Source organism: Diabrotica virgifera, chromosome 1, assembly GCF_917563875.1.
Source record: "Diabrotica virgifera virgifera chromosome 1, PGI_DIABVI_V3a".
NCBI classification, from domain to species: Eukaryota; Metazoa; Arthropoda; class Insecta; order Coleoptera; family Chrysomelidae; genus Diabrotica; species Diabrotica virgifera.
The window spans coordinates 263,199,487-263,225,850 of NC_065443.1; the positions used below are offsets into that span (position 1 = coordinate 263,199,487).

Below are 26,364 nucleotides of genomic sequence, written 5' to 3' on the forward strand. Positions count from 1 at the left end.
TAGTCCAAAAGTCCAAAAATATAGGTATATGAAAACTATTTAAAAAGGCAGTATAACTATTAACTAACTTTTGTTTGTTGTTTCTTTTCACACAAATTTTAAAACGCAACAACCATAAATAATCTAACTACAGCTGTGCCACAGCCGCCATATTGAATAATTTTTGACATGTCATTTGAACATCCAATCAGAACAAAGTTATAATGCGCATGCACCGGGATCATAGGTTTTAACATATAAAAATTCACCCTCATATCGCCGGTAAAGAAGTATAACTTCAAAAATAAAAACATAAAATCCCTAATTAGGCTCTAGGTGGGTCACATGACCACCTAGGGGGCTAAAAATTTCAGAAAGTTAGTTTCACTATATATGCTAAACGGTGACCTATATGGAATTCGAATTGAGTTGGGAGCAGTTTTCATCATCTTACCCAGCTAGGCCCTTTATAGGTTCCTGTTGATAATTTTACATCTCTGCTAGTTTCCTCTCGTTTTATTCCACAACATAATATTTTTTTCCATGTTTTGTGTTATTTTGTCGGTTATTAGCACGTTCATCACTGTATACAGGGTGTGTTAAAATAAGCGGAATTTACATCGGATCGAAAAACTGATGAAAAAATAATGTACTAACATGTCGCACCCTCAGTGTAAGACTGCAGTAACTCAAAATTTTATGAAAATGAAGTAATCATGGAATTCGATTGTAAACATGCATATCTATCCCCTGTAAAACTTTAGAAACTTTCAAATGCTTAATGGGCTAAATATTACAACAACAACAGTTTAACTATTTTGCGTTTTTGAACATAAGTTCCGTGCAAAACTGTTGTAACTCTAATGTAACAGAGTTACAACAGTTTTGCACGGAACATTGCAACGGATTCGATAACAAGCAATAAGGGAGCGTTCAAGTATTACGTAACGCGATTTTTGAAGATTTTTAACCCCCCCCCCCCCCTACGTAACGCACTCTTACGGGAGTTTAACTATTGCGTAACGCAATGTTTGAAGATTTTTGACCCCCCCCCCCAACCTGCGTTACGTAATACTTGAACGGTCCCTAACAAGCAATGAAAAAAGTAAGATATTTGTTATTTTAATATCTATATCTGTTGTGTTTAATTTTAATATACAGCGCGTCTACGTAATCCATTAACGGCTGAGACAATAAACAAAGATTTTCGAGACCAATCTATTCATGTAAATTTTATGTCCTTTGTGTGATATTATATTTATTTTCCATAAGATGTGTGCGATGTCGTTTGACCATTTATTTGTTAGATTGGATTAAAACCACATAAATTAAGACTAATTATTTACGAACAAAAAGTATTTTTTTCTCGTGAAAGGAAAAACAGTTAGTTATCTTAAAACTTGTGTATTGACAATACTGAGAGGTCAAAAATATCTATTCTCAAAAAACTTGACAAAGAACAGCCAAAAATTCAAATGGCCAAAAAGAAAGATTTGGTATACTTATGCCATTCGGGTATGATACCAGAAGCCCACCATAGTTTTTATAAAAATATTTTGGCACAAGATGATGTACGAGAAGAGGACAACTACGGTAAAACCTGTCAGCAACGGCCACTAAAAATGAAAGAACTATTGGCCGATATAGAAAGGTGGCCGGTATTGCCAGTTTTTGTAGTCTAGATATACATAACTGGTTTGGGAAATTTTTAAACTGGCCGTTAGTACAGGTGGCCGATGTTGGCAGTTGGCCGGTAACACAGGTTTTACTGTAAAAGTAAATGTATCTACACTTTTTACAATTTTCTCGGTGCAAAACTGTTGTAACTTTGAAATTCTAATATGTACTAAATGTGTAGTGATTAACAATTTTTTCCGTGCAAAAGTGTTGTAACTTTGAAATTCCTAATTTTTTTTTGCATTAATATTATTTTATTTAAATTTCTATTTTTGGTTAATGTAATGTAGGCTGAAAAGCATGCAAAATCATAATTAAATGTTAATTTTTCTTAAAACTTGTGTCTTATTTCACCGATATTAGCACGAAAATAAACAAAATCGTCTTTATCTCGAAACTTACTTATTTTGACTTACTGCAGTCTTGCACTGAGGGTGCGATGTATTCGAAACATTTTCAGAATTGTTGATGGATGGCACCATAATCGGAAAACACGATATATCGTGATACCCTAGAAAAATTATGGAAATGGTCTAATATCTCGAGAAATACACTTCTAAGTAGAAAACCAAAAAACAGGTGTTTATTGTTTTATCAAAAATCTATTAATTGACATCAAACACGACCACAACCCCACTCCTTGGGGTGAGCGAGGGCAACTTTAAAGTCTTAAATAGAAAACTCTATTTTTTATTACAGATTCGGAATCTACATGAAAACAAGATGCTGTAATCGCAGAAAAACAGAACTAATATATATTTAAAAAAAAATACTTACCAGGATGAAGCACAAAAAATAGCCCACTTTTTGTGTATGCATTTATTATGTTTATCATTATATCTATTTATCAAATCTGCAATAAAAATGGGGTCTTCATTAAAGATTTCAAAGTTACCCGTTACCCCCTCCCGAGTTGGTGGGGTAACGGTCCCCAGTCGTGTTTAGTGTCATTCGAGAGATTTTTTCTCGAGATATTAGACCGTTTTCAAAATTTAGAGGGTACCAGAATAAGTCGTATTTTTCCGATTATACCGCCATCCATCAAAAATTCGAAAAAATGTCTCACATAAAAGTTATTACTTTTTCACAAGGAATTGAAATCTGTAATAAAAATGAGAGTCCCTACTTAAGATTTAAAAGCTACCCCCGCCCACCCTCAGGGGAGGATGTGGAGGGTCGTGTTTGGTGTAATTGGATAGATTTTGAAAAAATATTGGACACGCGTTTTTCAGTTTTTTGATCCGATGTAAAGGTCACCGTACACATCTTATGAAAAATTTAATGTCACTCAAATACAATAAAATTTACATGAATAGATTCGTCTCGAAATTACAACAATTTAATATCATTACGCCAACTCTGAATTTTTGTTAACAACTGCGTAAATTGTAATTAAAGTGTAATTAGTCTAAAATATATTATCGCTATTGAAAAGTAAAACTAAAAAAGGATACCAAATGGAAGAAAAACAACTTAAAATAATCTGCTATGCAGATGATGCAATACTAATCTCCCAAAGTGAAGATGATTTACAACGTATGCTGCACCAATTTAACATAACCGCCAGAAAATTTAACGTGTTAATTTTCTCAAAAAAGACATAATGCATGGTTATAACAGCAGATCCAATCAGATGTAAATTGGAGCTGGAAGGTCAGATAATAGAACAAGTGATGGAGTTTAAATACCTAGGCATCACATTATCTAGCTACGGAAGGCTCGAAACATAAGTGGAAGATCAAGTGAATAGAGCAAACAGAGCCGCAGGTTGCCTGAATGACACAATATGGAGAAATAAAACTATCGGAAAAGAAATGAAGGGCAGAATTTACAAAACAGTCATCAGACCAATAATGACATACGCGGCAGAAACACGACCCGACAGAGAGAGGACAAAAAGATTGCTTGAAACAGCGGAGATGAAAACCCTTCGAAAAATCGATGGTAAGACTCTATGGGACAGAGCTAGAAGTACAGATATACGACGGAGATGCAAGGTGGATAACATTAATAACTGGGTAAGAAACAGAAGAATAGACTAGAATGACCACATAAGCCGAATGACAACAAATAGGGTAGTCAGGACAGCGAGAGACGGTTCCCCAATAGGAAGACGATCAGTGGGAAGACCACAAAAACGATGGAACGACAATTTACTAGAGGCACATTGAGAAAACAGACAGAGGCATGTCTATACAAAAAGAAAAAGAAGAAAACTGTTTAAAGGCTGATTTATCTTAGGACGGAATGTGGACTGTGGCTGTCGTGCGGGGCACGTTGAAGAATCGTGTGATATGAAAGACATTGGCTAGTTTATCAACGAAACGGGGCGACAACGGGGACGTGCGCCGTCTATTGTTCCACGGCCCGTGTCGTACACGCCCCGTCCTAACATAAATCCGGCTTAGCCCAGCGTGAGGCTGACCCTTATTTTGCGGTGCGTCACTGGAAGTGCATTGTCATTTATTATCTATAAAATAAGAGACCTTAATACCTGCAGAAAGGTTAATGAACTGCCTTTTTACAAAATCTCTTTTCTCACTCTATGTGATATGAAATGATTCTAATTTCGAGATGAATCTATTTATGTAAATTTTATTTTGAGTTATATTACATTTTCCATAAGATGTGTGCAATGTGCTTTCGCGAAATATTCAAGCGTATATTCGAAATATTTTCTTTCCCTTTTTATACTAATATTTGCTAAAGGTTGATAACACCGATATTTATAACACAACCCTCGTATCGATATACATATATGTATTGATTATCCATAATCTAATTAAAGTAATCCATATTTCAGAACATTATGACCTTGATGAAGGCGGAGGGTTATAAGTTTCCGACATTGCGGGAGTCAGATGCGATGTTTTCGGCCGATACTGCCCCAGAATGGGCCGACGGGGATGTTTGTCATAGGTGCAGAGTTCCGTTCAGCATGATCCAAAGGAAGCACCATTGCAGAGCTTGCGGGCAAGTGTTTTGTGGACAGTGTACATCGAAAACCTCAACTTTGCCGAAGTACGGAATTGAAAAAGAGGTAAAGTGTAATTTTTATGAATCTTAACCCGCCGTTACACGCGTCTTCTATTGTGACGTGGTTGCACGCGTATGAGCGTCGCCCTCACCTACATAAATTCGACTTATTTCGAGAAAGAATGAATGTCAACATGTATAAATATAAAATGGATTGTACTCACATATTATAGAAAGTCTCGTAAACCAATTTTTTTTATTAATTTAACAAAACAAAAGTAAAAATAATATAGATCAAAAGCAAGTTTTCTTAATTTTCAATTTCAGCAAGCCACTGAAGAAATTAACGTTCTTTACGCGAATTCATTTTACTAAAAATACAAATTTAAATTAACAACTGTTCTGAAGCTATTTCTTTGTGGCATTTATGTAATTAACTATTAATATTTTGTATTTTGATAACGACGTCCGAGGTGGAATTCGAAACGTCAATAAAATCAATTTTTCAAGTTAAATTGTGGGTTATTTCCCAATTAGAATATGTAAATTTAAAAATGGGTTCTTAACCAGTGGCGCACCTAGAATTTTCCTCTGGGGGGAGGGGGGTTTGCTTGGGCACCGAAAGTTTTTTGTATTATTTGTGAAAGACAAGTTACATTTTCCTACATTCTTTTATATATATTTCTATATGCTCTGGGTGGGATTTTAACCCCCAAACCCCCCTCGGTGTGCCACTGTTCGTAACCTAATCCAAACAATAATATTTTAATTAAACCTACCTAAATATTAAATAAAAACCTCAAGGTTTCTTTGAGATAACAGAAACGTGATTTCACCGTGACTGCACGCGCAGTGAGGAATTCCCTCACTTGAAGAGGGATGTCTCTTCTTTCAACTATCACACAGCACACTGACCGCCTGAAATATTCTATAACTTTTTCATACCCTCTCATGAACCATGCTAAAGGCATTCCTGGGTGCTTAGGGTTATCGTATTAGTTTACACAATTTCATTGCTTATAAACCAATATGGTGAGGGATTCCCTCATAGCGCGTGTAATGGCGGGTTAAATAAGTTTATAGACATCTGTTTAAATGTTTGTATACAGGGTGTTTCATTATGAATTGTCCATATAGTAACTGGAGAAACCTTAGCAGAAAATACGAAGATTTAACCTAAAACACCTAAATAAAATATTCCTCCTTACGGAGATACAGAGTGTTTTATTACAAATATTTATCCCGTTGTTTTAACACCTTCCAATATTTTTGTTCAAACTTGACAAACAGTTTACACATGTTAGGATACTTTAATTAGTGTTAAAAGATAGTTTTGTATACTTCCGTTTTCCTCTTTTTTCCCCTCACACTCTCGTAATAACTATTTCAGCATGTTTTCTTGATTCTTTCTTACTTTTTACGTAAATATCATCCTTGTGTCTCGATCCGATAGTGTAAGTAGTTTTCAATTTATTTGCATTTAAAGTTAATGGATTCAATAAGATTATGTATTTTAAACAACATTCGATATAGAATAATAAGATTATGCGTTTAAAATACATAATCTTATTGAATCCATTACCTTTAAACGCAAATATCTTGAAAACTACTTCCTCTACCGCATTGAAAAAGATGATATTTACGTAAAAAGTACCGAACAATAAAAAAAACATGCTGTAATGGGTATTACGACAGTGGCGTCGATTGTGAGGGGTAAAGGGGGAAAGAATTATATATCCCTACAGCACGCCTCTACAACGGAACACTATCTTTTAACACTAATTAAAGTATTCTAACATGTGTAAACTGTTTGTCAAGTTTGAACAAACAATATTGGAAAGTGTTAAAACAATGGGCTAAAATCATTTTAGAATATTTGTAATAAAACACTTTGTATCTCGGTGAGTAGGAATATCTTATTTAAGTGTTTTAGCTAAAATTTTCATATTTTGTGCTAAGGTTTCTCCATTTACTATATCGTCGCCTTAGTACCATAACTTGATAACTCCAAAATTGAAGTTTTTGAGAAAACTAGTTCACATGATGTGTTTTATTTACCTCCATATTGTGTAAAAACTTTGATAACTCGCTCCAAACGGGTTAAGTATTAATTTATGATTGACGAAAGTTGATAAAACTCAAATGCCCATAATATTCAGTGCTAAAACTTGACAAGATAAGTTATCAAGTTATTGTTTAATCGAAATAATCGTGAATACGACATACACTGAATGCTTCAACTAGCTAAATCTAGTTATCTAGTTTTAGCACGTGTTTTTCTGAAACCATTGAGCTTACCACGTAATTGCTATCTGTTTATTCGGTTCATGTTAATGCAAAAATTCGAGAATTGTTAGCGCAGATCTGGCAACCCCCATGGCAGAGGGCTAATTTTCACCAAAATAATGCTTAAAATATTATATATATATATATATATATATATATATATATATATTATATATATATATATATATATATATATATATATATATATATATAGTGACTGTACACCCCGATATGGGGCTAAGTCGCGTAAGCTTTCTAGATCCTATTTCTTAGGGAGGATCAGTCCCTTTTGCTTATGTTATCTTCTTAACGATTTCTCTCCATTTTTTCCTATCTCTAGTTTTTCCCCGCCATTCTCTGACTCCTGCGTTTTTTAAGTCTTCTTCAACTTCTTGCAACCACTTTGATCTTGGTCTTCCTCTTTTCTTTCTTCCTCCTGGATTCCATTCTATCATAGCATATGTCACTGCTTCATCTCCTGCCCGCCAGATGTGACCTAACCATCTAACTCTGCATTGCTTTATTTTGGTCACGATATCTTCTTTTAGTACTTTCTTAATCTCTGCATTTGTTCGGCTTCGATATTCATTTTGCTCTGTTCTGATTGGTCCCAGTATGGTTCTCATGATCTTTCTCTCCACTATTCTTAAGTTTTCTTCATCTTTTTTAGTCATCGTCATTGTTTCTGCTGCGTATAATAATATTGGTCTAATTATGGTGTTATACATTCTCATCTTGGTTTTAATAGACAGTATTTTGCTTTTAAGTAGTGTTTTATTTGCAAAATAAGCTTTATTCGCTGCCAATATTTTTTCTTTTATTTCTGGTATTCTTTCACCCGTTTTGCTTATTGTCACTCCTAGGTATTTGAAATGTTCTACATCTTCAAACTCTGAATTTCCTATTTTGGTTTTTCCTTTTATTGCTGGTTTCCCTAGTCTTAATATTTTCGTCTTTTCTTCATTTAATGTGAGTCCCATTGTCTCCCCTTTCTCTTTTATTTCTTCTAGCATTTCTTTCATTATGTTTCTATTTTTTGCAATAATAACAATGTCGTCTGCATATGCAATTATTTGTCCACCTCTTGTTCTTAGGTTTCCTTTGTTTATATTTCGTAGTACATATTCTAAAGCTAGATTAAACAGTGTCGTGGATAAGGCATCCCCTTGTTTCACTCCTTTATTTATAATGAATTCATCTGTCTCGCCTCTTTGCGTCTTTATGGTAATTTTGGTAGTTCTCATTGTCATATTTATTAATTTTCTGAGTTTATGTGGGATTTTTAATTTTTCCAGGGCAATCATTAGTTGTTTTCTCTTAATCGAATCAAATGCCTGTTTGAAATCGATGAATAGCATTTCTAATTGCAGTTTGTATTCATTTGCTTTTTCCATTATTTGTTTTATTGTGTGTATAGCATCTATTGTTGATCTTCCTTCTGTGAATCCACATTGGTACTGTCCCACTCTCTTCTTCGTGATCTTTGACAATCTTTTTCTTATTATCGAAGTCAATATTTTATATGTTGTGCTTAGTAGTGTTATTCCTCTATAATTTTCACAAATTTGTTGGTCTCCCTTTTTATGTATTGTTATTACCTGCCCTATCTCCCAGTCCTCTGGCATCTTCTCTTCCTTCCATATATTTTTCAATAGTGATAGTATTTTTTCCTTCAGTTCCTTTCCTCCATATTTTATAAGTTCCATGTTAATTTCGTCTTTTCCTGGAGCTTTTCCATTTTTGCTCTTCTGTATTATTTCCTCGAGTTCATCTATTGTTGGCTCTTTTGAGACTGCAATGTGTATTTCGTCTGCTTCTTCGTCCACCGTTTCCTCTTCTTCGTACCTTTCTTCTCCAGTGTATTCCTCCGTCAAGAGTTCTCTGTAGTGATCTGCCCATACCTGCCTATATTCATTGTCTTCTACAATGACTATTCCCTCTTTATTTTTTACTCCGTTTGTTTTACCTTTGTATTTTTTGGTTTGTTCTTTAATATTTTTATAGAAATGTTTCGTGTTTCTATTTGTTCTTTCCTGTTCTATTTCTTGCATCTTTTCATCTGCCCATCTTCTTTTATTTTGTCTTATAATTTTCTTAGCGTCCTTTCTTAATTTTTCATAACTTTCTCTGTCTTCCTCTTTATCCGTTCTCAGCCATTTAATTCTTGCTTGCACCTTTTGTGCTGTTAGTTCTTTACATTCGTTGTTATACCATTCGTTTTTTGTTTTCTTCTGGTGTTTGCCTACCTGCTTTTTTGCAGCTTCTTCTATTGACTTTTTGATCATGTCCCATTCTGATTTGATGTCCTCTGCTTTATATTTCTCTCTTATTTGCACTGTTACTTCTTCTTCATATTTTTTTCTAATATCTGCATTCTGCAATTTATTGACATTCCATTTTTTCTGTTGATTTTTCTGTTTAGTTTGGATTTTAACTTTTTGTCTTATGGTGGCTGCGACCATATAGTGGTCTGAATCCGCACACGCACCTCTGAAAGTTCTCACGTCCTTCATTGAAGATTGTTTTCTTTTGTTTATTAGTATGTGATCAATTTGGCTATACGTTTTCTGATCAGGTGACCTCCATGTTACTTTATGCATTTTAGGGTGTTCAAATTTTGTTGAGCTTATTATCATGTTTGTTCTTGTTGCTAGGTTACATAGTCTTAGACCATTATCATTAGTGTTTTTGTGTACGGTGTGTTTTCCTGCAATTTGCTGTAAAAAATCTTCTTTTCCAATCTGGGCATTGAGGTCTCCTAGTATAATTATAACATCTTCTTTGGGTATTTTTTCCATCTCTTCTTCTATCTTATCATAAAAATTGTCTTTATCGTCTGTGTTGCTTGTTTCTGTAGGTGCGTATAGGTTTAATAGTGATATATTAAATGGTTTATTATTTATTCTTACATACGCAATTCTTTCACATATCGGTTTAAAATTTATGACTTTTTCTCTTAGCTGTCCTAGAATCATGAATCCCACTCCTTTTTGTCCTTGCTTCTTTCCTCCTGAGTATAATAGTGTAAAGTCTTGTTTATCAATCTGTCCTTGTCCCTCCCACCGTATCTCTTGCAGTGCTGCAATATCTATTTTATACTTTGCTAGTTCTTTGCTTATTTCTAGCATTTTTCCTGGTGCCAACATCGTTCTTATATTCCATGTGCTTATTTTCAGTTCTTTATGTTTTTTATTTTTTTGTTTTCGTCTTGTATTTTTGTTTCCTTGTCTGCTCTTATTTATTTCTTTTTTGTGATACATCAATTTATCTGCACTCATTTCCTTTTTATTTGCCTCGTCCGTCGCCAAATAAGTATTGTCTTGTATTCTCTCATCAGTTGCTAGTTTTTTGAAACGCTTTGAAAAACCTCATCCAACTGATTCTTGTTCTTATTCCATTTCCTCTCCCGTCCATCTATTATCAATTTGTTGTGCTTAATTTGGACGCGTTTTCCTTTCTTTATTTCATCATTTGCTATTTTGACTATTTCTTTTTGTATTTGTAATTCCTCTTTCGTTAAATCATTGTTTATATATATTCTTTCTTCTTTTACTTCTTTAAGTTTTCTTTTATTTTCCATTACTTTTATTTTTTCTTCTTTGTTTGGCAATCTGACTAAACATGTTTTGTTTCCTAATTTCACAGCTTCTTCTATCTTTATATTAATATCTAGTTCTTTTTTCATAAAGTTCTCCATTGTTTCTTTTAGTAATCTTCTATCTCCCGTATCTATTGTCATTCCCTGTACTATAACATTATTTTCTTTTCTTGCTCTATCGAGTCTTTCAAGGCGCACTTTTACATCTTCCAGTTCCTTTTTCATATGTTCATTTTCTCTTCGCACTTCACCATTCTTTTGTCTTAATTCTTCTAATTCAACTCGGAGTTCCCTCATTTCTTCTCTGTATTGCCTTTGCTCCTCTTTAATTTCTTTTACGTGAATTTTCAGATCTTGTGTCTCTTTCGTTAAGTTTGCCATCATATTTAATATTTGGTCTAGTTTGTCTTCCTCTGTGTTCCTTTTATCTGGGGTTCTTGATACTTTTTTGCTTTTCGAAAAAGACTGCTCTTCATTTTCTCTATATCTTTTCCGATTATCGTCGGATGTGTAATCGTCGGGGTTCATTTTCTTACCGAAATTGCTCGCGATAAAATCACCCTCCCCACCTATCGCGCCGGAGGAAGATGATTTTCTCAAGCAATATGTTTCTCTTTCGAATGTGTTACCCCTAAATTGAATTAAATTAAATTAAATTATTTTACGTTATTTTGGAGCAGTTCGATTCAACAGTTCCCACCTTTAACTTTCAAAATTCCAGTTTCTGGAGCTTGTAATCAACGTTCTAATGATCTACTTTTTTGGCTTGATGTTGAATTAAATTGTATTTGTTGTTTTAAGTTTATGTATTGTATTTAATATTATTGTACTTACAGTCTGTTTCAAAAGTTTATTTCTATAACTTCACTTAACACTAATCGTCTTTGACACACTGTAACTAAAATCACTTTAGAAACTATTTCTTATTCGCCAAAAAATTGAATTTTTAGAGAGCCTGATTTTTCACGTGTTGATCTGCCCACACTAGAGATGGGAATCCCGCTTAAAATATTAGTTTTGTTAAAAAGTTCACTTAGATGCAAGTTGGCACGACATGCGATATTACCAAATGTTAACATTATGGTAGTGCTAAAAGTTGGTAACTTTAATTTTTCATGTTAGTTTCCATATTGGAAAACAAATTTGCACCGTATTCCTAAATAGATCAGTAGCAAAAAGTTAAGGAACAGTGTTTTAGAGCTGCAGAGTGATTTCCGAATTTACCAACATCATGGCAGCAGTACAAATATCTTTAAAATCTTTAAACCCGTCTTATCGTTAAATCTTAAACTACTAATTTTGAGTTATCAAGTTATAGTATTAAGGCGACGATACGGACAATTCTTAATGAAACACCCTGTATAATTATTATTGTTATTAAGTTTGAAGTTATGACATTAGATAACAGCGATTGATAGGTCTAGTGTTTCTGGGCTCTGTTTTAGCTCTTTAGAAATTAGACTGTGGTGGAAGTGTCCGTGTGATATTTTCTCATTGATTTTCACACTAAATAAGTACCAATATACCTTGCTTTTAAACTAGGAGTAATTCAAATTTATCGCGCTGTAATGTTTGTTTGTAATTGGTCCAACCGCAGGTTTACTCCACTGTTATGACATTTATTTCGACACTAAGGGCATTTCATAGGTTAATTAAGTTATATCGGCGATTTCTTGTGTTTTTTCCCTTTAATTCTTAGATTTTTAGCCTACTTTTATATATATATATATATATATATATATATATATATATATATATATATATATATATATATATATATATATATATATATATATATATATAAAAACAGTTATTTTTAGAACTCTTTACCGACGTTTAGTATAATATAATATTTATTGATTACCGTCAAAGGCCGATATGATCAACCAAAACACAATATGAAGATTTTTCTAGTGGCTTTCTTGGGTGTGAATCTGTTTTTTTAGTTTACTCCTCCTGGTTTAAAAATAAAGCATAGGAGGAGTAAACTCAAAAGACAAATTCACACCAAATAATGTCACTATAAAAATCACCAGATTCATCTTATTTTTTGCTTGACCATGTCGGCCTTCGACGGTAGTCCAGTAATCAGTATCGAACAACTTATAAGACTAATAACAATTCGCCAAAGAGTTCTAAAAACGACAGTTTTTTTATATAAATGCAGACTAAAAATTAAAGAAATATCCCAGAAAACACAAAAAATGGCCGATATAATTAATCAACGTAAGAAATTTAAAAGTCAATAGTGTTCAAAATTTCATAAATGTTAATAGTGTCAAAATTTCATAATGTATTGGAGTAAACTTGTCCGCCGTTGGACCAATTAAAAACAAGCATTACAGCGAGGTAAATTTGAATTACTCCTAGTTTATAAACGAGGATACATTTTCCCTTTTTTTGTTCCATTTGGGATCGAAAAGATAAATTGTGATGAATTTTTAGAAACCCAGTTCTTAATACTACATCCATTTTATACATAAATTGGAAAAGTATCGTTAAAAAATTAATTATTGATAATTTGCAACTTCACAATATGTATTTATCATTATGTTTAACTTCAAATTATGGTCGCCAAAAATGGCAGGTGACGACGCTAGGTGTCGCGTCAGTCATACACGGAACGAATGGTAAAGTTCTTCCACTCTATCTTTTTCTATGCGTCACGATTCATTTTCAAACAAGTTAAATCAAAAAATAAAATGAAACGTACGTCGGTGTATAGATCATTGATACGTACTGTCAGAGAGTCAGTGGTAATAATAATTAGGAAATTATACCGTAAACGTATTTTATAAAGTTATTTTATTGGAGTGTTTATTCTTTTTTGCTATTGAGGAGATTGATGGACTCAACATTAAACATAAAGATAAGACCTATAAAGCTAAATATAGAACGGTAATAAATAAATTAAAGAACAGTCACAACAAAAAAGTTAATATTGTTATAAAATGATTTAATATTACCTAAAGCTGAGAAATTCAAAACTATTGAGTGAATTACATAAATAAATTATTAATATTTTTAATATATCGTACCTTTGGGGAAACAGTCAGTGATACAAGTGCATGAGTTATTAGCACTACGATATTACGAATACTCGTTTTTGTCTGGGGACCCATAAGTCAGTCTTGCAACTCTTTCTTTATTTAACTGAAATATTATATTTATTTTTTATAAATATAAACCCAAGTAAACTTTATTGATAAATAAATAAAACTGTATTGATTTATAAAACCAAATAAACAATAAATGCAAATAAACCAATAAACTGTCACTGTCATTTAAAATTATAAACGTCGAAATTCAGAAGCTATCAAAGACATTCTATATTGTTTATCCTTGTTTAACTTATTGTGATTTCTGTGGAAAATCGGCTTAATTTTATATATAGAATAGAATAGAAGTATGCTTTATTGTCACTGAAAATTATACAATTTTAGGGACAAAGCTTAACATAGAGTAAAAAAATAACAATTACAAATACAATTTTCTGAAAGTACCCCGCACAAACCTTATGGAAATTAGGTCCCAGTGGATTTAGTACTCTTTGAAGCATCCTGATGAAAAGTTCTCGTGGGAAGATCTCGATCTGATGGAGGATTTTCAAGATATACAGGGTAGAGTCAGACCAGGTTTCTATCGTAAGCAAATCAGAAGTTATGGTTGCATGAAGAGTTGCAATAATTGAGTTGCTCCAAGTGATACTGGGATCATCAGCAAAAAGAAAATTTTTTCCATCGATTTTTAAAGTAGTGATGTCATCTATAAAGATAAGGAACAGTAGAGGACCCAATAGTGAACCTTGTGGTACTCCACATACAATGTTTTTTCGACTAGTCAGTATCATTTGCTCTAACCAGTTGTTTCCTATTATTCAAGTAAGATTGGAACCAATGCAAAGAAATACCTCGAATTCCATAGAAATTTAGTTTTTTTAATCCAAATGTCGCGATTTACACAATCCAAAGCTTTGGCATAGTCACAGAAAACAGTGGCAGTATGAATATTTTTTTATTTTTTTTTTATTATCATTTTTTTGAATTTTTTTCCAATACTAATTTCTGTGAGTTACAAAGAGACCCAGTATAAAAAGTAATTCGTAAATAAGTTTATGCATGGGAAAAGTTAGAGTGGACGTACTATAGTAGGTACCTAGTTTGTAGTATATAGTTTTATTAAAATTTATAATTTTGTAATATGTACTTTACAAATGTCCTAAAATTGATTAGGACATAAGGTGTAACCTTCAAGTAGCAGTCGCTGAAAACGTTATATTCGTTTACTATTATGTATAAACGGTATAATCGTCTTTTCTATAAGAGTAATATTTAGTAACTTTATATTTTCTTTAGGTAAGAGTTTGTGATTCATGTTACGATGAAGCCACGAAACCATCTGCAGCTTCAAAAGCGGCCTTATCTAAGGCAGAATCAGAGCTTCCAGAGGAATATTTGAAGAGTTCGTTAGCTCAACAGAAGCAGGTAAATAAGAACACATCTTGTGGTTTACTATAAATTAAGTAATTTAACCTCAAAATTAAACAGTGGTTTGGTTTTAATTGTTGATTACATACTAAATTAGTATTAGATTAGCCGACTTGGAGTCGGTGAAAATAGATAAACTATCCGGGGACTGTATATGTGTCTCTATTTTGTATTTCTTTCATCTTATTTGAATGTTTACCTATTCTTTTTTGTTAGGCCTTGGCTTGTTTTGAGCTTTTCTATTTTTTTTTAATTTATATGATTTATACGATGATTTTTTCTTTTGTAATTTTCATGTCGTCATACACAGGCAGAGTTTACGTCTGAACTTATGATTAAAAACGATTTTTTACTAATTTTCATTCATTTTTCCCATCTATTTGAAAACCATTTATCTTAAATACTTTTGATTTTAGGATCCTCCCAAAAAGAGCGAAGAGGAGTTACGAGAAGAAGAGGAATTCCAGTTAGCTTTGGCCTTAAGCCAATCAGAAGCAGAAGCAAAAGAAAAGGAAAAATTTAAGCATACAACAAATATTTATAACGTTAAAGGTTTGAATCACAGATATTTAAAATTTAGTTATTAAAAAAAAAATAATATCACAAGTTAGTGATGTATTTTTCTTGTGCCCTCTTCTAACGAAGGTTGGCGATCACTTCTTTAAAAGCTTCTCTATCTTTTGCCACGTTAAATATCTGTTCAAACTGAGGAGTCCTAGTGATGTACTCGTATTCGCTGTGAGCTTCGCTGGTATCGCCAACTAGCGGATTACTGGTGCAACTTTTGTTGGAAATTTATTTAGTTCTTATCGTGTAATATTTACAATGCAAGAAGTAATTAGATTGTAATCAGACAGAATTTATGATTCAATATGATTTTTTTTATAATGAATCATAAATTCTGTACTTACTGATATTAACCATCGATTACAATCCGATTACAATCTAATATCAGTTTTTGATGATTTTTTTTGCCTTACACCACTATGTGGTAAAAAGGTTTTTTTGAAAATATATACAGGGTGTCCAGAAACTCTCCCGACAAACGAAGACCGGAGATTCTTCAGATAATTTTAAGACAATTTAACCTAATTCACCTAGTCCGAAAATGCTTCCTAAGGGACCTAGAGCTCTTTTTGAAGATGGCGTCTTGGAATTAGTTTTTGTTAAATATCTCCAGAACGCTTCTATTTAGAAAAACGAAAACTGGTACGCTTACTTATCTTTCAGAGATAAATCTATTCCATCAATTACGAATTTCTAGTACCGGTCATAGGCGCCGGTTTTGGGTAGGGCAACGGTTATTTTATCGCATAACTTTTTTATCTTTAACTTCTAAGCATTTTTGATACTGGATTATTAAATTGTTAGGTATTCTTGTACTAAAAGGTACTCTTGCTGTAAGTCGGTAGGATGCACCGTTTTCTAGAAAAATCGATTTGAAAATTGTTCGTCTGCTAAATTTGAAAACAAAATTTTCAAAAAAAAACTTTTTAGAAAATTGAAAACTGGAACATTTATTTATCTTCCAGAGATAAATCGATTTCCTAATTTGCGAAATTCTAGTACCGGTCATATGCGTCCGTTTTGGGTAGGTCAACGGTTATTTTATCACATAACGTTTTTGATTTTGATTTTTAAATATTTTTGACACTTGATGATTAAATTATGAGGTATTCTAGAACTAAAAGTTACTCTTGCTTTAAGTCTGTAAAATACACCGTCTTTATTTGAAATTTTTTTTCAAATTCAATAAACGAAAAATTTTCAAATCGATTTTTCTAGAAAATGGTGCATCCTACTGACCTAAAGCAAGAGTACCTTTTAGTACTAGAATACCTCACAATTTAGTAATGCAGTGTCGGAAATGTTCAGAAGTTAAAGACAAAAAAGTTATCCGATAAAATATCCGTTGTCCTACCCAAAACGGGCGCCTATGACCCGTACTAGAAATTCGTAATTGATGTAATCGATTTATCTCTAGAAGATAAATAAGCATACCAGTTTTGGTTTTTCTAAATAGAAGAGTTCTGGAGATATTTAAGAAAAACTAAGTCCAAGACACCATCTTCAAAGAGCTCTAGCTCCTTTAGGAAGCATTTTCGGACTAGGTGAATTGGGTTAAATTGTCTTAAAATTGTAATAAGAAATCTTGTAATAATCCTGTAATAAGAAAAAGACAACCATAAAAATTGCTACGTGGAATGTGAGGAGCTTATTCTCTTCGGGAAAATTAGATAACGCCGTGTTGGAAATGGATCGTTTGGGTATAGACATATTAGGCATAAGCGATACACAATGGCCAGGAAATGGCAAATGCCCCACAACTAATCATGGTATGTTTTATTATGCCGGAAGGGACACCACAACCCATCGATACGGAGTTGGAGTCATCATCTCAAAAAAATGGAAAGATGCTGTAGCAAATTTTACTCCATTCTCAGAGCGCGTGATGTTAATACAACTGAAAGATAAGAAGAACATAATAAACATCATACAAGTGTACGCTCCTACAGCAGACAAAGACGAAGAGGAAATAGAACAATTCTATAATAACTTAGAAGAGGTGATGAGAACAACAAAGAGACAACACATTAACATAGTAATGGGCGATCTGAACGCCAAGGTAGGTCAGGGTAAAGTTGGAGAAAATGTCGGTAAATACGGCTTAGGTAATAGAAATGAAAGGGGTGATCGTTTAGTTCAGTTTTGTCAAAGCGAAGATTTAATAATAACTAATACATTCTTTAAATTACCCCCAAGGAGACTGTATACGTGGACGTCACCTCAACACACACAAGAAAAAGTAATCAGAAACCAAATAGATTACATAATGGTGACAAAAAGATACCGTAATGCCGTGAAATCTACTAAAACTTACCCTGGAACTCATATCGGTTCGGATCATAATCCAGTAGTATCTGTGTTAGAAGCTAGACCAAAGAAAATGAGAAAAACCATCATCCCAACGTTAGACTTAAGTCAGCTTAAAAGTGAACACCGACGACAAACAGTGCGCGAAGAAATCAACACCGACCTCAGTGTAGCAGAAAACCAAATCCGCAGAACAGACAACATAGATGAAAAACTGAAGTATATAAACACTATAATAAGAACTGCGGAAAAGAAACACCTAACCAAATCTCCAAAGAAACATAAGGTGTGGATGACACCAGACATACTAGAACTAATGGATTAAAGACGCAAATTGAAGAATAATTCAGAAAAATACAGAGAGGTTGATAAGAACATAAAGCAAATAATAAAGAAGGCCAAAGAATCATGGATTACAGAACAATGTGTAGAAATGGAAGACTATGAAAGAAAGTATGACACATTCAATATACATAAAAAAGTAAAAGAACTTACAGGAACCCAAAGAAGATATCAAATAAGTTTGCTTAAGGACAAAGACGGAAATATTGTAGACTTAACAGAAAAAATTAATAGATGGAGTGAATATATAAGAGAATTGTTTGAGGACAACAGAAATAACATTGACAAGGTAAATGGTGAAACGGGACCTGAAATCCTAAAATGTGAAGTAGAAATGGCACTTAGAAATTCCAAAACTGGAAAGGCAAATGGACCCGATGAGGTTCCTACTGAATTACTAAAGCTCTTGAATGATGAATCAATAGGTATAATATTGCACTTATTTAACACAGTATACAATACTGGTATTATACCTCAAGAGTGGCTGCTGTCTACATTCGTTACACTGCCAAAGAAATCCAATGCAAAAGAATGTTCAGAACATCGAACAATATCTTTAATGAGCCATCTACTAAAGATATTTCTAAAAATCATCCACAACCGAGTTTATCAAAAGTTGGAGTCAGATATTAGTAATACACAGATGGGGTTCAGAAAAGGACTAGGTACTCGAGAAGCTCTCTTCGGTTTGAATGTTCTTACACAAAGATGCCTAGACGTTAATCAAGAAGTACATGCATGTTTTATCGATTTTGAAAAAGCGTTTGACAGAGTACGCCACGATAGGCTAAGAGACATTCTTGAAAGAAAAGACATAGATAATAAAGATCTGCGAATAATTCTCAACTTATATTGGAATCAGAAAGCTAACATCAAAATAGAAAACGAGATATCAAAAGCAATAGAAATACGTAGAGGAGTAAGACAGGGATGCATTTTGTCACCACTGCTATTTAATGTATATAGTGAAAGCATCTGTCAGGAAGCCCTTTTGCAAGCAAATGAAGGAATCGTAATCAATGGAGAGGTTGTAAATAATATTCGATCCGCAGACGACACTGTACTAGTTGCAAGAACAGTAGAAGAATTACAACGATTACTTACAAACATAAATATTGCTTGCAACAATTATGGCATAAACATTAATATCAAAAAAACCAAGTATATGGTCTTCAGTAAAATCATGATACAACCAGCACATATTAGTATAAACGGCATTCAAATTGAAAAAGTATCAAGTTATAAATACTTGGGAACTTTAATAAACGAAACTGGAGACCAAAACAATGAAATAAAAAGACGTATCGAAATTGCCAGGGCCACCTTCATAAAGATGAGAAAATTCTTCTGCAACAGAGACATAAGCATCCCTCTACGATTAAGAATGCTAAGTGGCTACGTATTTAACACGCTATTATACGGTGTAGAGGCCTGGACTCTCAAACAGAACAACATAAAAAATATTGAAAGTTTCGAGATGTGGTGCTACCGTCGAATGCTGAAGATAAGTTGGGTTGAAAGAATCACAAATCTTGAAGTAATACGAAGGATAGGAAGAGACCCAGAAATTTTATTAACGATAAAACGAAGAAAACTCGAGTATTTGGGTCACCTGATGAGAGGTCATAAATACGCATTACTTCAAAATATAATGCAAGGAAAAATAGAAGGAAAACGGAATTTAGGCCGTAGAAGAATGTCGTGGATGCGGAATTTGAGAGAGTGGTTTGGCTGCACCACTAATGAACTTTTTAGGTCAGCTGTAAACAAAGTCAGGGTAGCCTTGATGATTTCCAATCTCCTATAGGAGTGGCACAAGAAGAAGAAGAAGAAGTCTTAAAATTATATGAAGAATCTCCTGTCTTTGTTTGTCGGGAGAGTTTCTGGACACCCTGTGTATATGATTTTTTTAAAGATTTTGTTTGTCATTTTGACGTTATATTGACTCCTTCTTTCCTACTTCCAATACTTTCATAATTATTGTGTAAATGGCGCTAAATTAATAGATAAATTATATTATAGAATGTAAAAAAAACAAATTTCAATATTTAATATGTACGTAAGTATATTTAAGGTAAAAATATATGCCACAGCTTTGACCTACTAATATTTTTTCCTATTAATGTTTTGAATTTCAATGTTTTAAATTATTCACTTGACATTTATGTGAAATTTCTAACCGAAGTTCACTGACTGGTCACTACTGGAGCTCACGAACTTTTAAGTATCCTCTCTCTACGAGCTCACAGCGGATAGTCGGTCCGTTTGTTCTCTGGTCATTTAATTTACACGACTTAAATCAATGGTCAAACATATGTCTTCTTTAAAAATGAATAACCATTTTCAATTTCGTTGCAAAACGAAAATACAGCCGCATCATATTCTAGTCCAATCAGAGACTGTAGCAAGCACCTCTACCGGTTTCGAGGCTTATTAATTAGTCTCTCATCAGGAGGCACATATGCTGCTCTCTCTGATCCAACCAAAACAAACCCCGGCGTGCAGTCACGGAATGCAACGAACGAAATGGCATAGATGCCCTAGCGGCAACTGCTAGCAAAAGACTAAGTTTTCGATCTATTGGCATATAAAACAGCATAATTCTACTCTACATCCCACCAGACTGAAAACAATGGGAACCTTCTCTGGTTACACCTCCGAGGCTTCTACAATTTGCAAGTCATAACGGATGCTGAGACTAAGGAAGATGAGGGAATTTGCCTCCTGATGAGAGACTAATAAGTTTCGAAACCGGTAGAGGTGCTTGCTGCACTCTCTGATTGGACTAGAATATGATGCGGCTGTATTTTCGTTTTGCAACGGAATTGAAAATGGTTATTTATTTTTGATTTACTCTGATTGGAGTACGAAGGGAACCATTCTCGTTGGAACTTTACCGCGCTGAGCAGATGGGACGTGAATTATAAATTGTAAAATTCCCCCATCTTCCTTAGTCTTAGCATTCGTTATGGCTTGCAAATTGTAGAAACCTCGGAGGTGTAACCAGAGAAAGTTCCTATTGTTTTCAGTCTGGTGGGATGTAGAGATGCTGTTTTATATGCCATCAGATTGAAAACTTAGTCTTTCGTATGTCTTCTTCTTCTTGACTGACTTTACAACTCGGGGTGAGTCTTCGCCGAATCCACTATAGCCCTCGATCTTCTACGATCTCGCGCTTCCATTTCCCATTGTTGTACCACAATCCTAGATAAATCGGCTTCAACATCATCCTTCCATGTTTTTCTGGGACGGCCTACTGATCTTATACCGTTTGGTCTCTCAAAAAAATAGAGTCTTTAACACTCTGTTTTTCTCCGACCTTACCATATGACCTGCCCATCTTATCCGGTTAGCTTTTATATGTCTGACGATGTTTTCAGTACCAAACAAAGTCACCAATTCACTCTCCGGCGCCTCCTCCACTCTGCTGTCCAAATAAAACAAAATTAAAATAATATAAAATACAATAAATTAAAATGAAACAAAACCAAGCAAAATAAATTAAAATAAAATAAATTTACCCAAAATAAAGTAAAAATCAATTAAACTCAAATAAACTGATGATAAGAAAACTGTTCTTCCCCTCCTCGGTCACTCCCGGATTACTTTATCCGGTTTTTTGTTTTTTGATTTATATTTTTAGTTGATTTCCGGACTAATATACATCATCATCACGTAGCACTACAACCCTGGGTGGGTCTTGCCTGACTGTATAACTTTCTTCCAATTTGTTCGGTCTTCCATCAACCTAGGGTCAAATGGAATGTTCATTTTCCGCAGATCTGCTTGTATCTTATCTGTCCGTCGCATTCTGGGACGTCCGAGTGGTAGTGATGTTGATTATAGTTACTTTCGAGTATTCGCTACAATTCGTTACTTTTGTATAAAGTAATCATTTATAGTATTTGTTACTTTGCTTACTATGATTACTTTTGTATTTGACTACCGGTAATCATATCGAGAATCGTATTTCTCAGTAGGTAGGTATTTTGTATAGGTATTCCAATATAACAACGACCTTCACCCTTAAAACGCTTCATACCGATAACGATATTCGATAACACTCGTAAAATACCGGTCCCGTCCGTTACTCGCTGGGAAACGATTTGTATTTTTTTATAGAAAGTAATCAAGTGTACTGGTTGTAGATACAATAGTCGTTACTCGCTCTGATACAATTGGTACGAAGTAATCAGAGTAATTAAAATAGATACAATAGGGCTTTTCGTTCAGTCATTTGTTTCGAGCTTCTGTCATATGTCGTATAATCCGTGTAGATTAATATTATACATACACAGATTATATGACAGAAGCTCGAAACAAATGACAATCGACGAAAAGCCCTATAGGTCTTTTAATTCACAGTCATTTGGTTCGAGCTTCTGTCATATGTCGTAAAATTCGTGTATATTAATATTATACACAGATTATACAACATATGACAGGAGATCGAAACAAATGACTGTGAAAGAAAAGCCCTATAGTCTATACTTGCTCTGATACGATTGGTACGAAGTAACAAAGTAATCAAAGTAGATACAATAGTCGTTACTCACTCTGATACGAAGTAACAAAGTAATCAGAGTAATCAAAGTAACGATTTGCCTCTCTCTATAGTAATCGTTACTTTCGGTATTCGTAAGTAACGAGTACTTTGTAACGAATAGATGCTTTTTCAACATCTCTACCGAGTGGTCTTTTGCCTGTAGGAGTCTCCTCCCATACCAGTCTTACAAGTCTCTCGTTATGAAGTCTGTGCACGTGGCCTGCCCATCTTAGACGTTGTGATTTAATTTCTTGGACAATATCGGTGTCATTGTAGAGTGCTTTTAATTCGATATTGCTTCTAATCCTATACTGGTTTGTGTTAATGTCGTGGTGAGATCCGAAAATTTTTCTAAGTATTTTTCGTTCGGAACGTCTGAGCTATTCTTTGTTTGCTTTGGTCATGGTCCACGTTTCGCATCCATATGTTAGTACAGGTTTGACGATGGATTTATAGCTTTTAATTTTGGAACCTCTTGTAAGATTTTTTGATTTTATAATATACTACAGGTCCTGTGGACTCCACTATTGTAATAACTAATTTTTGCTGCTATACCACGTTTACCAAGCTTAGTAAATATCTTTAATTGTGGACAAAATAAACTCAAAGAGCTTTAAAACTATCTTTTAATTACAGTGGAACCAACTCCAGTCGTAGAACGACCACAGACTCCGCCACAGCAGGAAGAAACAAATCCAGAGCTAGCCAGATACCTGAACCGATCTTATTGGGAATCTCTACAAACAAACGACCAAAACGAGCATGGCCGTCCAGCAAGCCCATCGGCTCCAGCTACGGCTCCTACCCAAAATATCGACATAATTAAATATAAATCAAAGGAAAACGGTTTAGCTGACAACGATCTAGAGGAATTCATGAAAACTCTCAAGAGTCAAGTCGACATATTTATAAATAGGATGAAAAGTAATTCTAGTAGAGGAAGGTAAGATTATAATTGTATAGGACTAAGCAAACTTTAGTAGTATTACTGTTTGGATTCACATGTTTGGTTGTATAAATATTTCGACGCATGTATTTCGTTCTCTCGACCCATGCTCCCATTATAGATAACTTGTATTTCACGGGACGAACGGGGAGCAATTATTAGATCAACTGCAAAGACGAAAAATTCTTCCCGCATCAAGAACGAGACGCATTTTAGAAGTTAACGCGTGAAGACTCAAATTTTGAAGAAGAAGAAGAACTCGTGAAGACTCAAATTCGTGGGTGCACACACAATATCGGCGATTTTTTGTGTTTTCTGCGTTATTCCTTTAATTTTTAGATGTTTAGTCTGCTTTTGTATAAAAACAGTTGTTTTTAGAACTCTTTAGCGACGTATTAGTATAATATTGTATTTATGGATTACCGTTGAGGGCCGACATGATCAACCAAAAAAGAAGATGTATTTAGTGATTTTGCTAGTGACTTTCTTGGGTGTGAGTCTGTCCTTTTAGTTTACTCCTCCTGGTTTAAAAACAAAGCATAGTACGTTGTCGTTTCATCGTTTTCATGCTCTTCCCACCGATCGTCTTCCTACGGGGGAACCGTCTCTCGCCGTCTTTACTACTCGTATTTGTTGTCATTCGGCTTATGTGGTCATTCCATTCTACTCTTATATTTCTTACCCAGTCGTTTCTGGTATTCTTTTTGTGCTCTTTGTGTCAGTGATGTTTCTTCCGTGTATGTTGTTATTGGCTAATGACAGTCGGTGTTAAACCTGGATAAAATGTGGAGAGTCATTGGCAAGGTTTGCAACCTACCAATACTGCTCAAAGACAGAATATTACAAAATTATCGTCAGATTTCACAAGACAAGCAATTCACAAGTACACCTTATGTTTACGGACGTATGTACAAGTCAAAACATGTTTATGGTGTACAATTTAGTATACGTCAGACATATCTGGCTAAAGAAGCATTCACAGTATGTTTATTTCAGCTATTAGTAATGAGTGCCAGGAGTTTTTATGTTATATGTTTCCGACAATGACTCTATCTGTCAAAATATTCCCAAGTTTGTAACAAAAAACTACTTTTGCAGTAGTTTTTGTATAGGGAAATGAAAGTTGGAAGAATTTAAAAGAAATTTTAACTTTAGTATAACCAAAATACAAAATAAAGAATATAGAATTTTCTCTGAATGAATATTGTAGATATTGGAATGATTAAAAGATACTAAATTCAATTAATAAATTTACTGGAAAGATTTAATTGGAAAGTAAGATTTTATATGTCACAATGAAATGGAATAAAAACATGGCTGCTATAAAGGTTATTAAAAGAAATATATTTACCATGTGACGACAATGATTCCATGCCGAAAACCTAAATAAATTTGTTTCCTTGGTTCCTTTAAAACACTGGATAAAGGGTACCCCCGTTAAGATAGGCAAAATGCCCTCACTCCCAGAATTCAATTTTATTAATTTTTTTACGTTCTATGCAACTAAAAAATGAGATAACGCGGATTTTTAGCTCGCCACCCCCCTTACCCTCCCCCACAGCCAAAAACGTAGATTTTTAGATTTAATTTTTTTTAGTTGGGTTGCAATTGATTTAAAAATTTCAAAAAATTCACACGTGTAGCTGAGGCTTTTACAAAACATGTCCATTTTTATGGACCCATAGGTAGAGTCCATAATCCAATAATAGAGTTTTATGGATCCATAATCTCAAATTTTTTTAACTTTTTTAAAACCTATAACTTTTTTTTTTGAAGGGGGCTGCAGGTCCAATTTTTTTTGCATTTTGTGTGTTTTATCAAAAGCTATCTCTGATTTTTTCAGATTTTTCCGTCAGGTGCGCCATCTTGAAAAATCAAGAAAACTGTTTTTTTAGGGGGTTTTTGGGGATTTTCTCCATTTTATAGACTGCAACATAGATCAACTCAAGGTTTTGTTAATAGATTATGTATAATTTAAAATAACTGAGTATATAAGGATATTCAAAAATTGGGCGAAACACTTTTAAACCCCCCAAAAACCATGTTTTTTTTTTAAGTTTTGTAAGGATGTTTGCGGGTCTAATTATATTTTTTGAGATCGATACAGCCTGGATACTTTTTTTTTATATTTTTACGTTATATGTGATTAAAAAATAAGACTAATCGCATTTTTAGCCCACCACCACCTCCCCCTGCCCCCACAAAAACGTCAATTTTTCTATTTTTTTTTTTTTTTTTTTGTTTAGTTAAGTTGCAATTAATTTAAAAAATTTATGAGGCTTCTACAAAACATATCTATTTTTATAGACCCGTAGGTCGGATACTTTTTTTTTTTATATTTTTACGTTATATGTGATTAAAAAATAAGACTAATCGCATTTTTAGCCCACCACCACCTCCCCCTGCCCCCACAAAAACGTCAATTTTTTTTTTTTGTTTAGTTAAGTTGCAATTAATTTAAAAAATTTATGAGGCTTCTACAAAACATATCTATTTTTATAGACCCGTAGGTCGAGTGTACAACCTCAAAATTCCTTTTTTATTTTTTTAAAACGTATTTTTGACTTCCAATCGATATTTTTTTTTTAAACGTCCAATGAATTGTACATCTCTCTCGCGGACGGCCGGTTCAATACGTGCTTAGCGCTCATTT

At 33.8% G+C, this 26,364-nt stretch overlaps 1 protein-coding gene across 1 annotated transcript in view; it reads left to right on the top strand.

Annotated features, from left to right (window-relative positions):
• The window catches only part of LOC114337224 (hepatocyte growth factor-regulated tyrosine kinase substrate), a 66,252-nt gene that overhangs the window by 19,907 nt on the left and 19,981 nt on the right, over positions 1 to 26,364 (top strand). The window contains exons 5-8 of the mRNA XM_028287635.2: positions 4,460 to 4,696; positions 14,872 to 15,000; positions 15,420 to 15,555; positions 23,402 to 23,708. Coding sequence (XP_028143436.1) covers positions 4,460 to 4,696; positions 14,872 to 15,000; positions 15,420 to 15,555; positions 23,402 to 23,708 — 809 coding nt within the window. The remainder of the gene's footprint in view (positions 1 to 4,459; positions 4,697 to 14,871; positions 15,001 to 15,419; positions 15,556 to 23,401; positions 23,709 to 26,364) is intronic.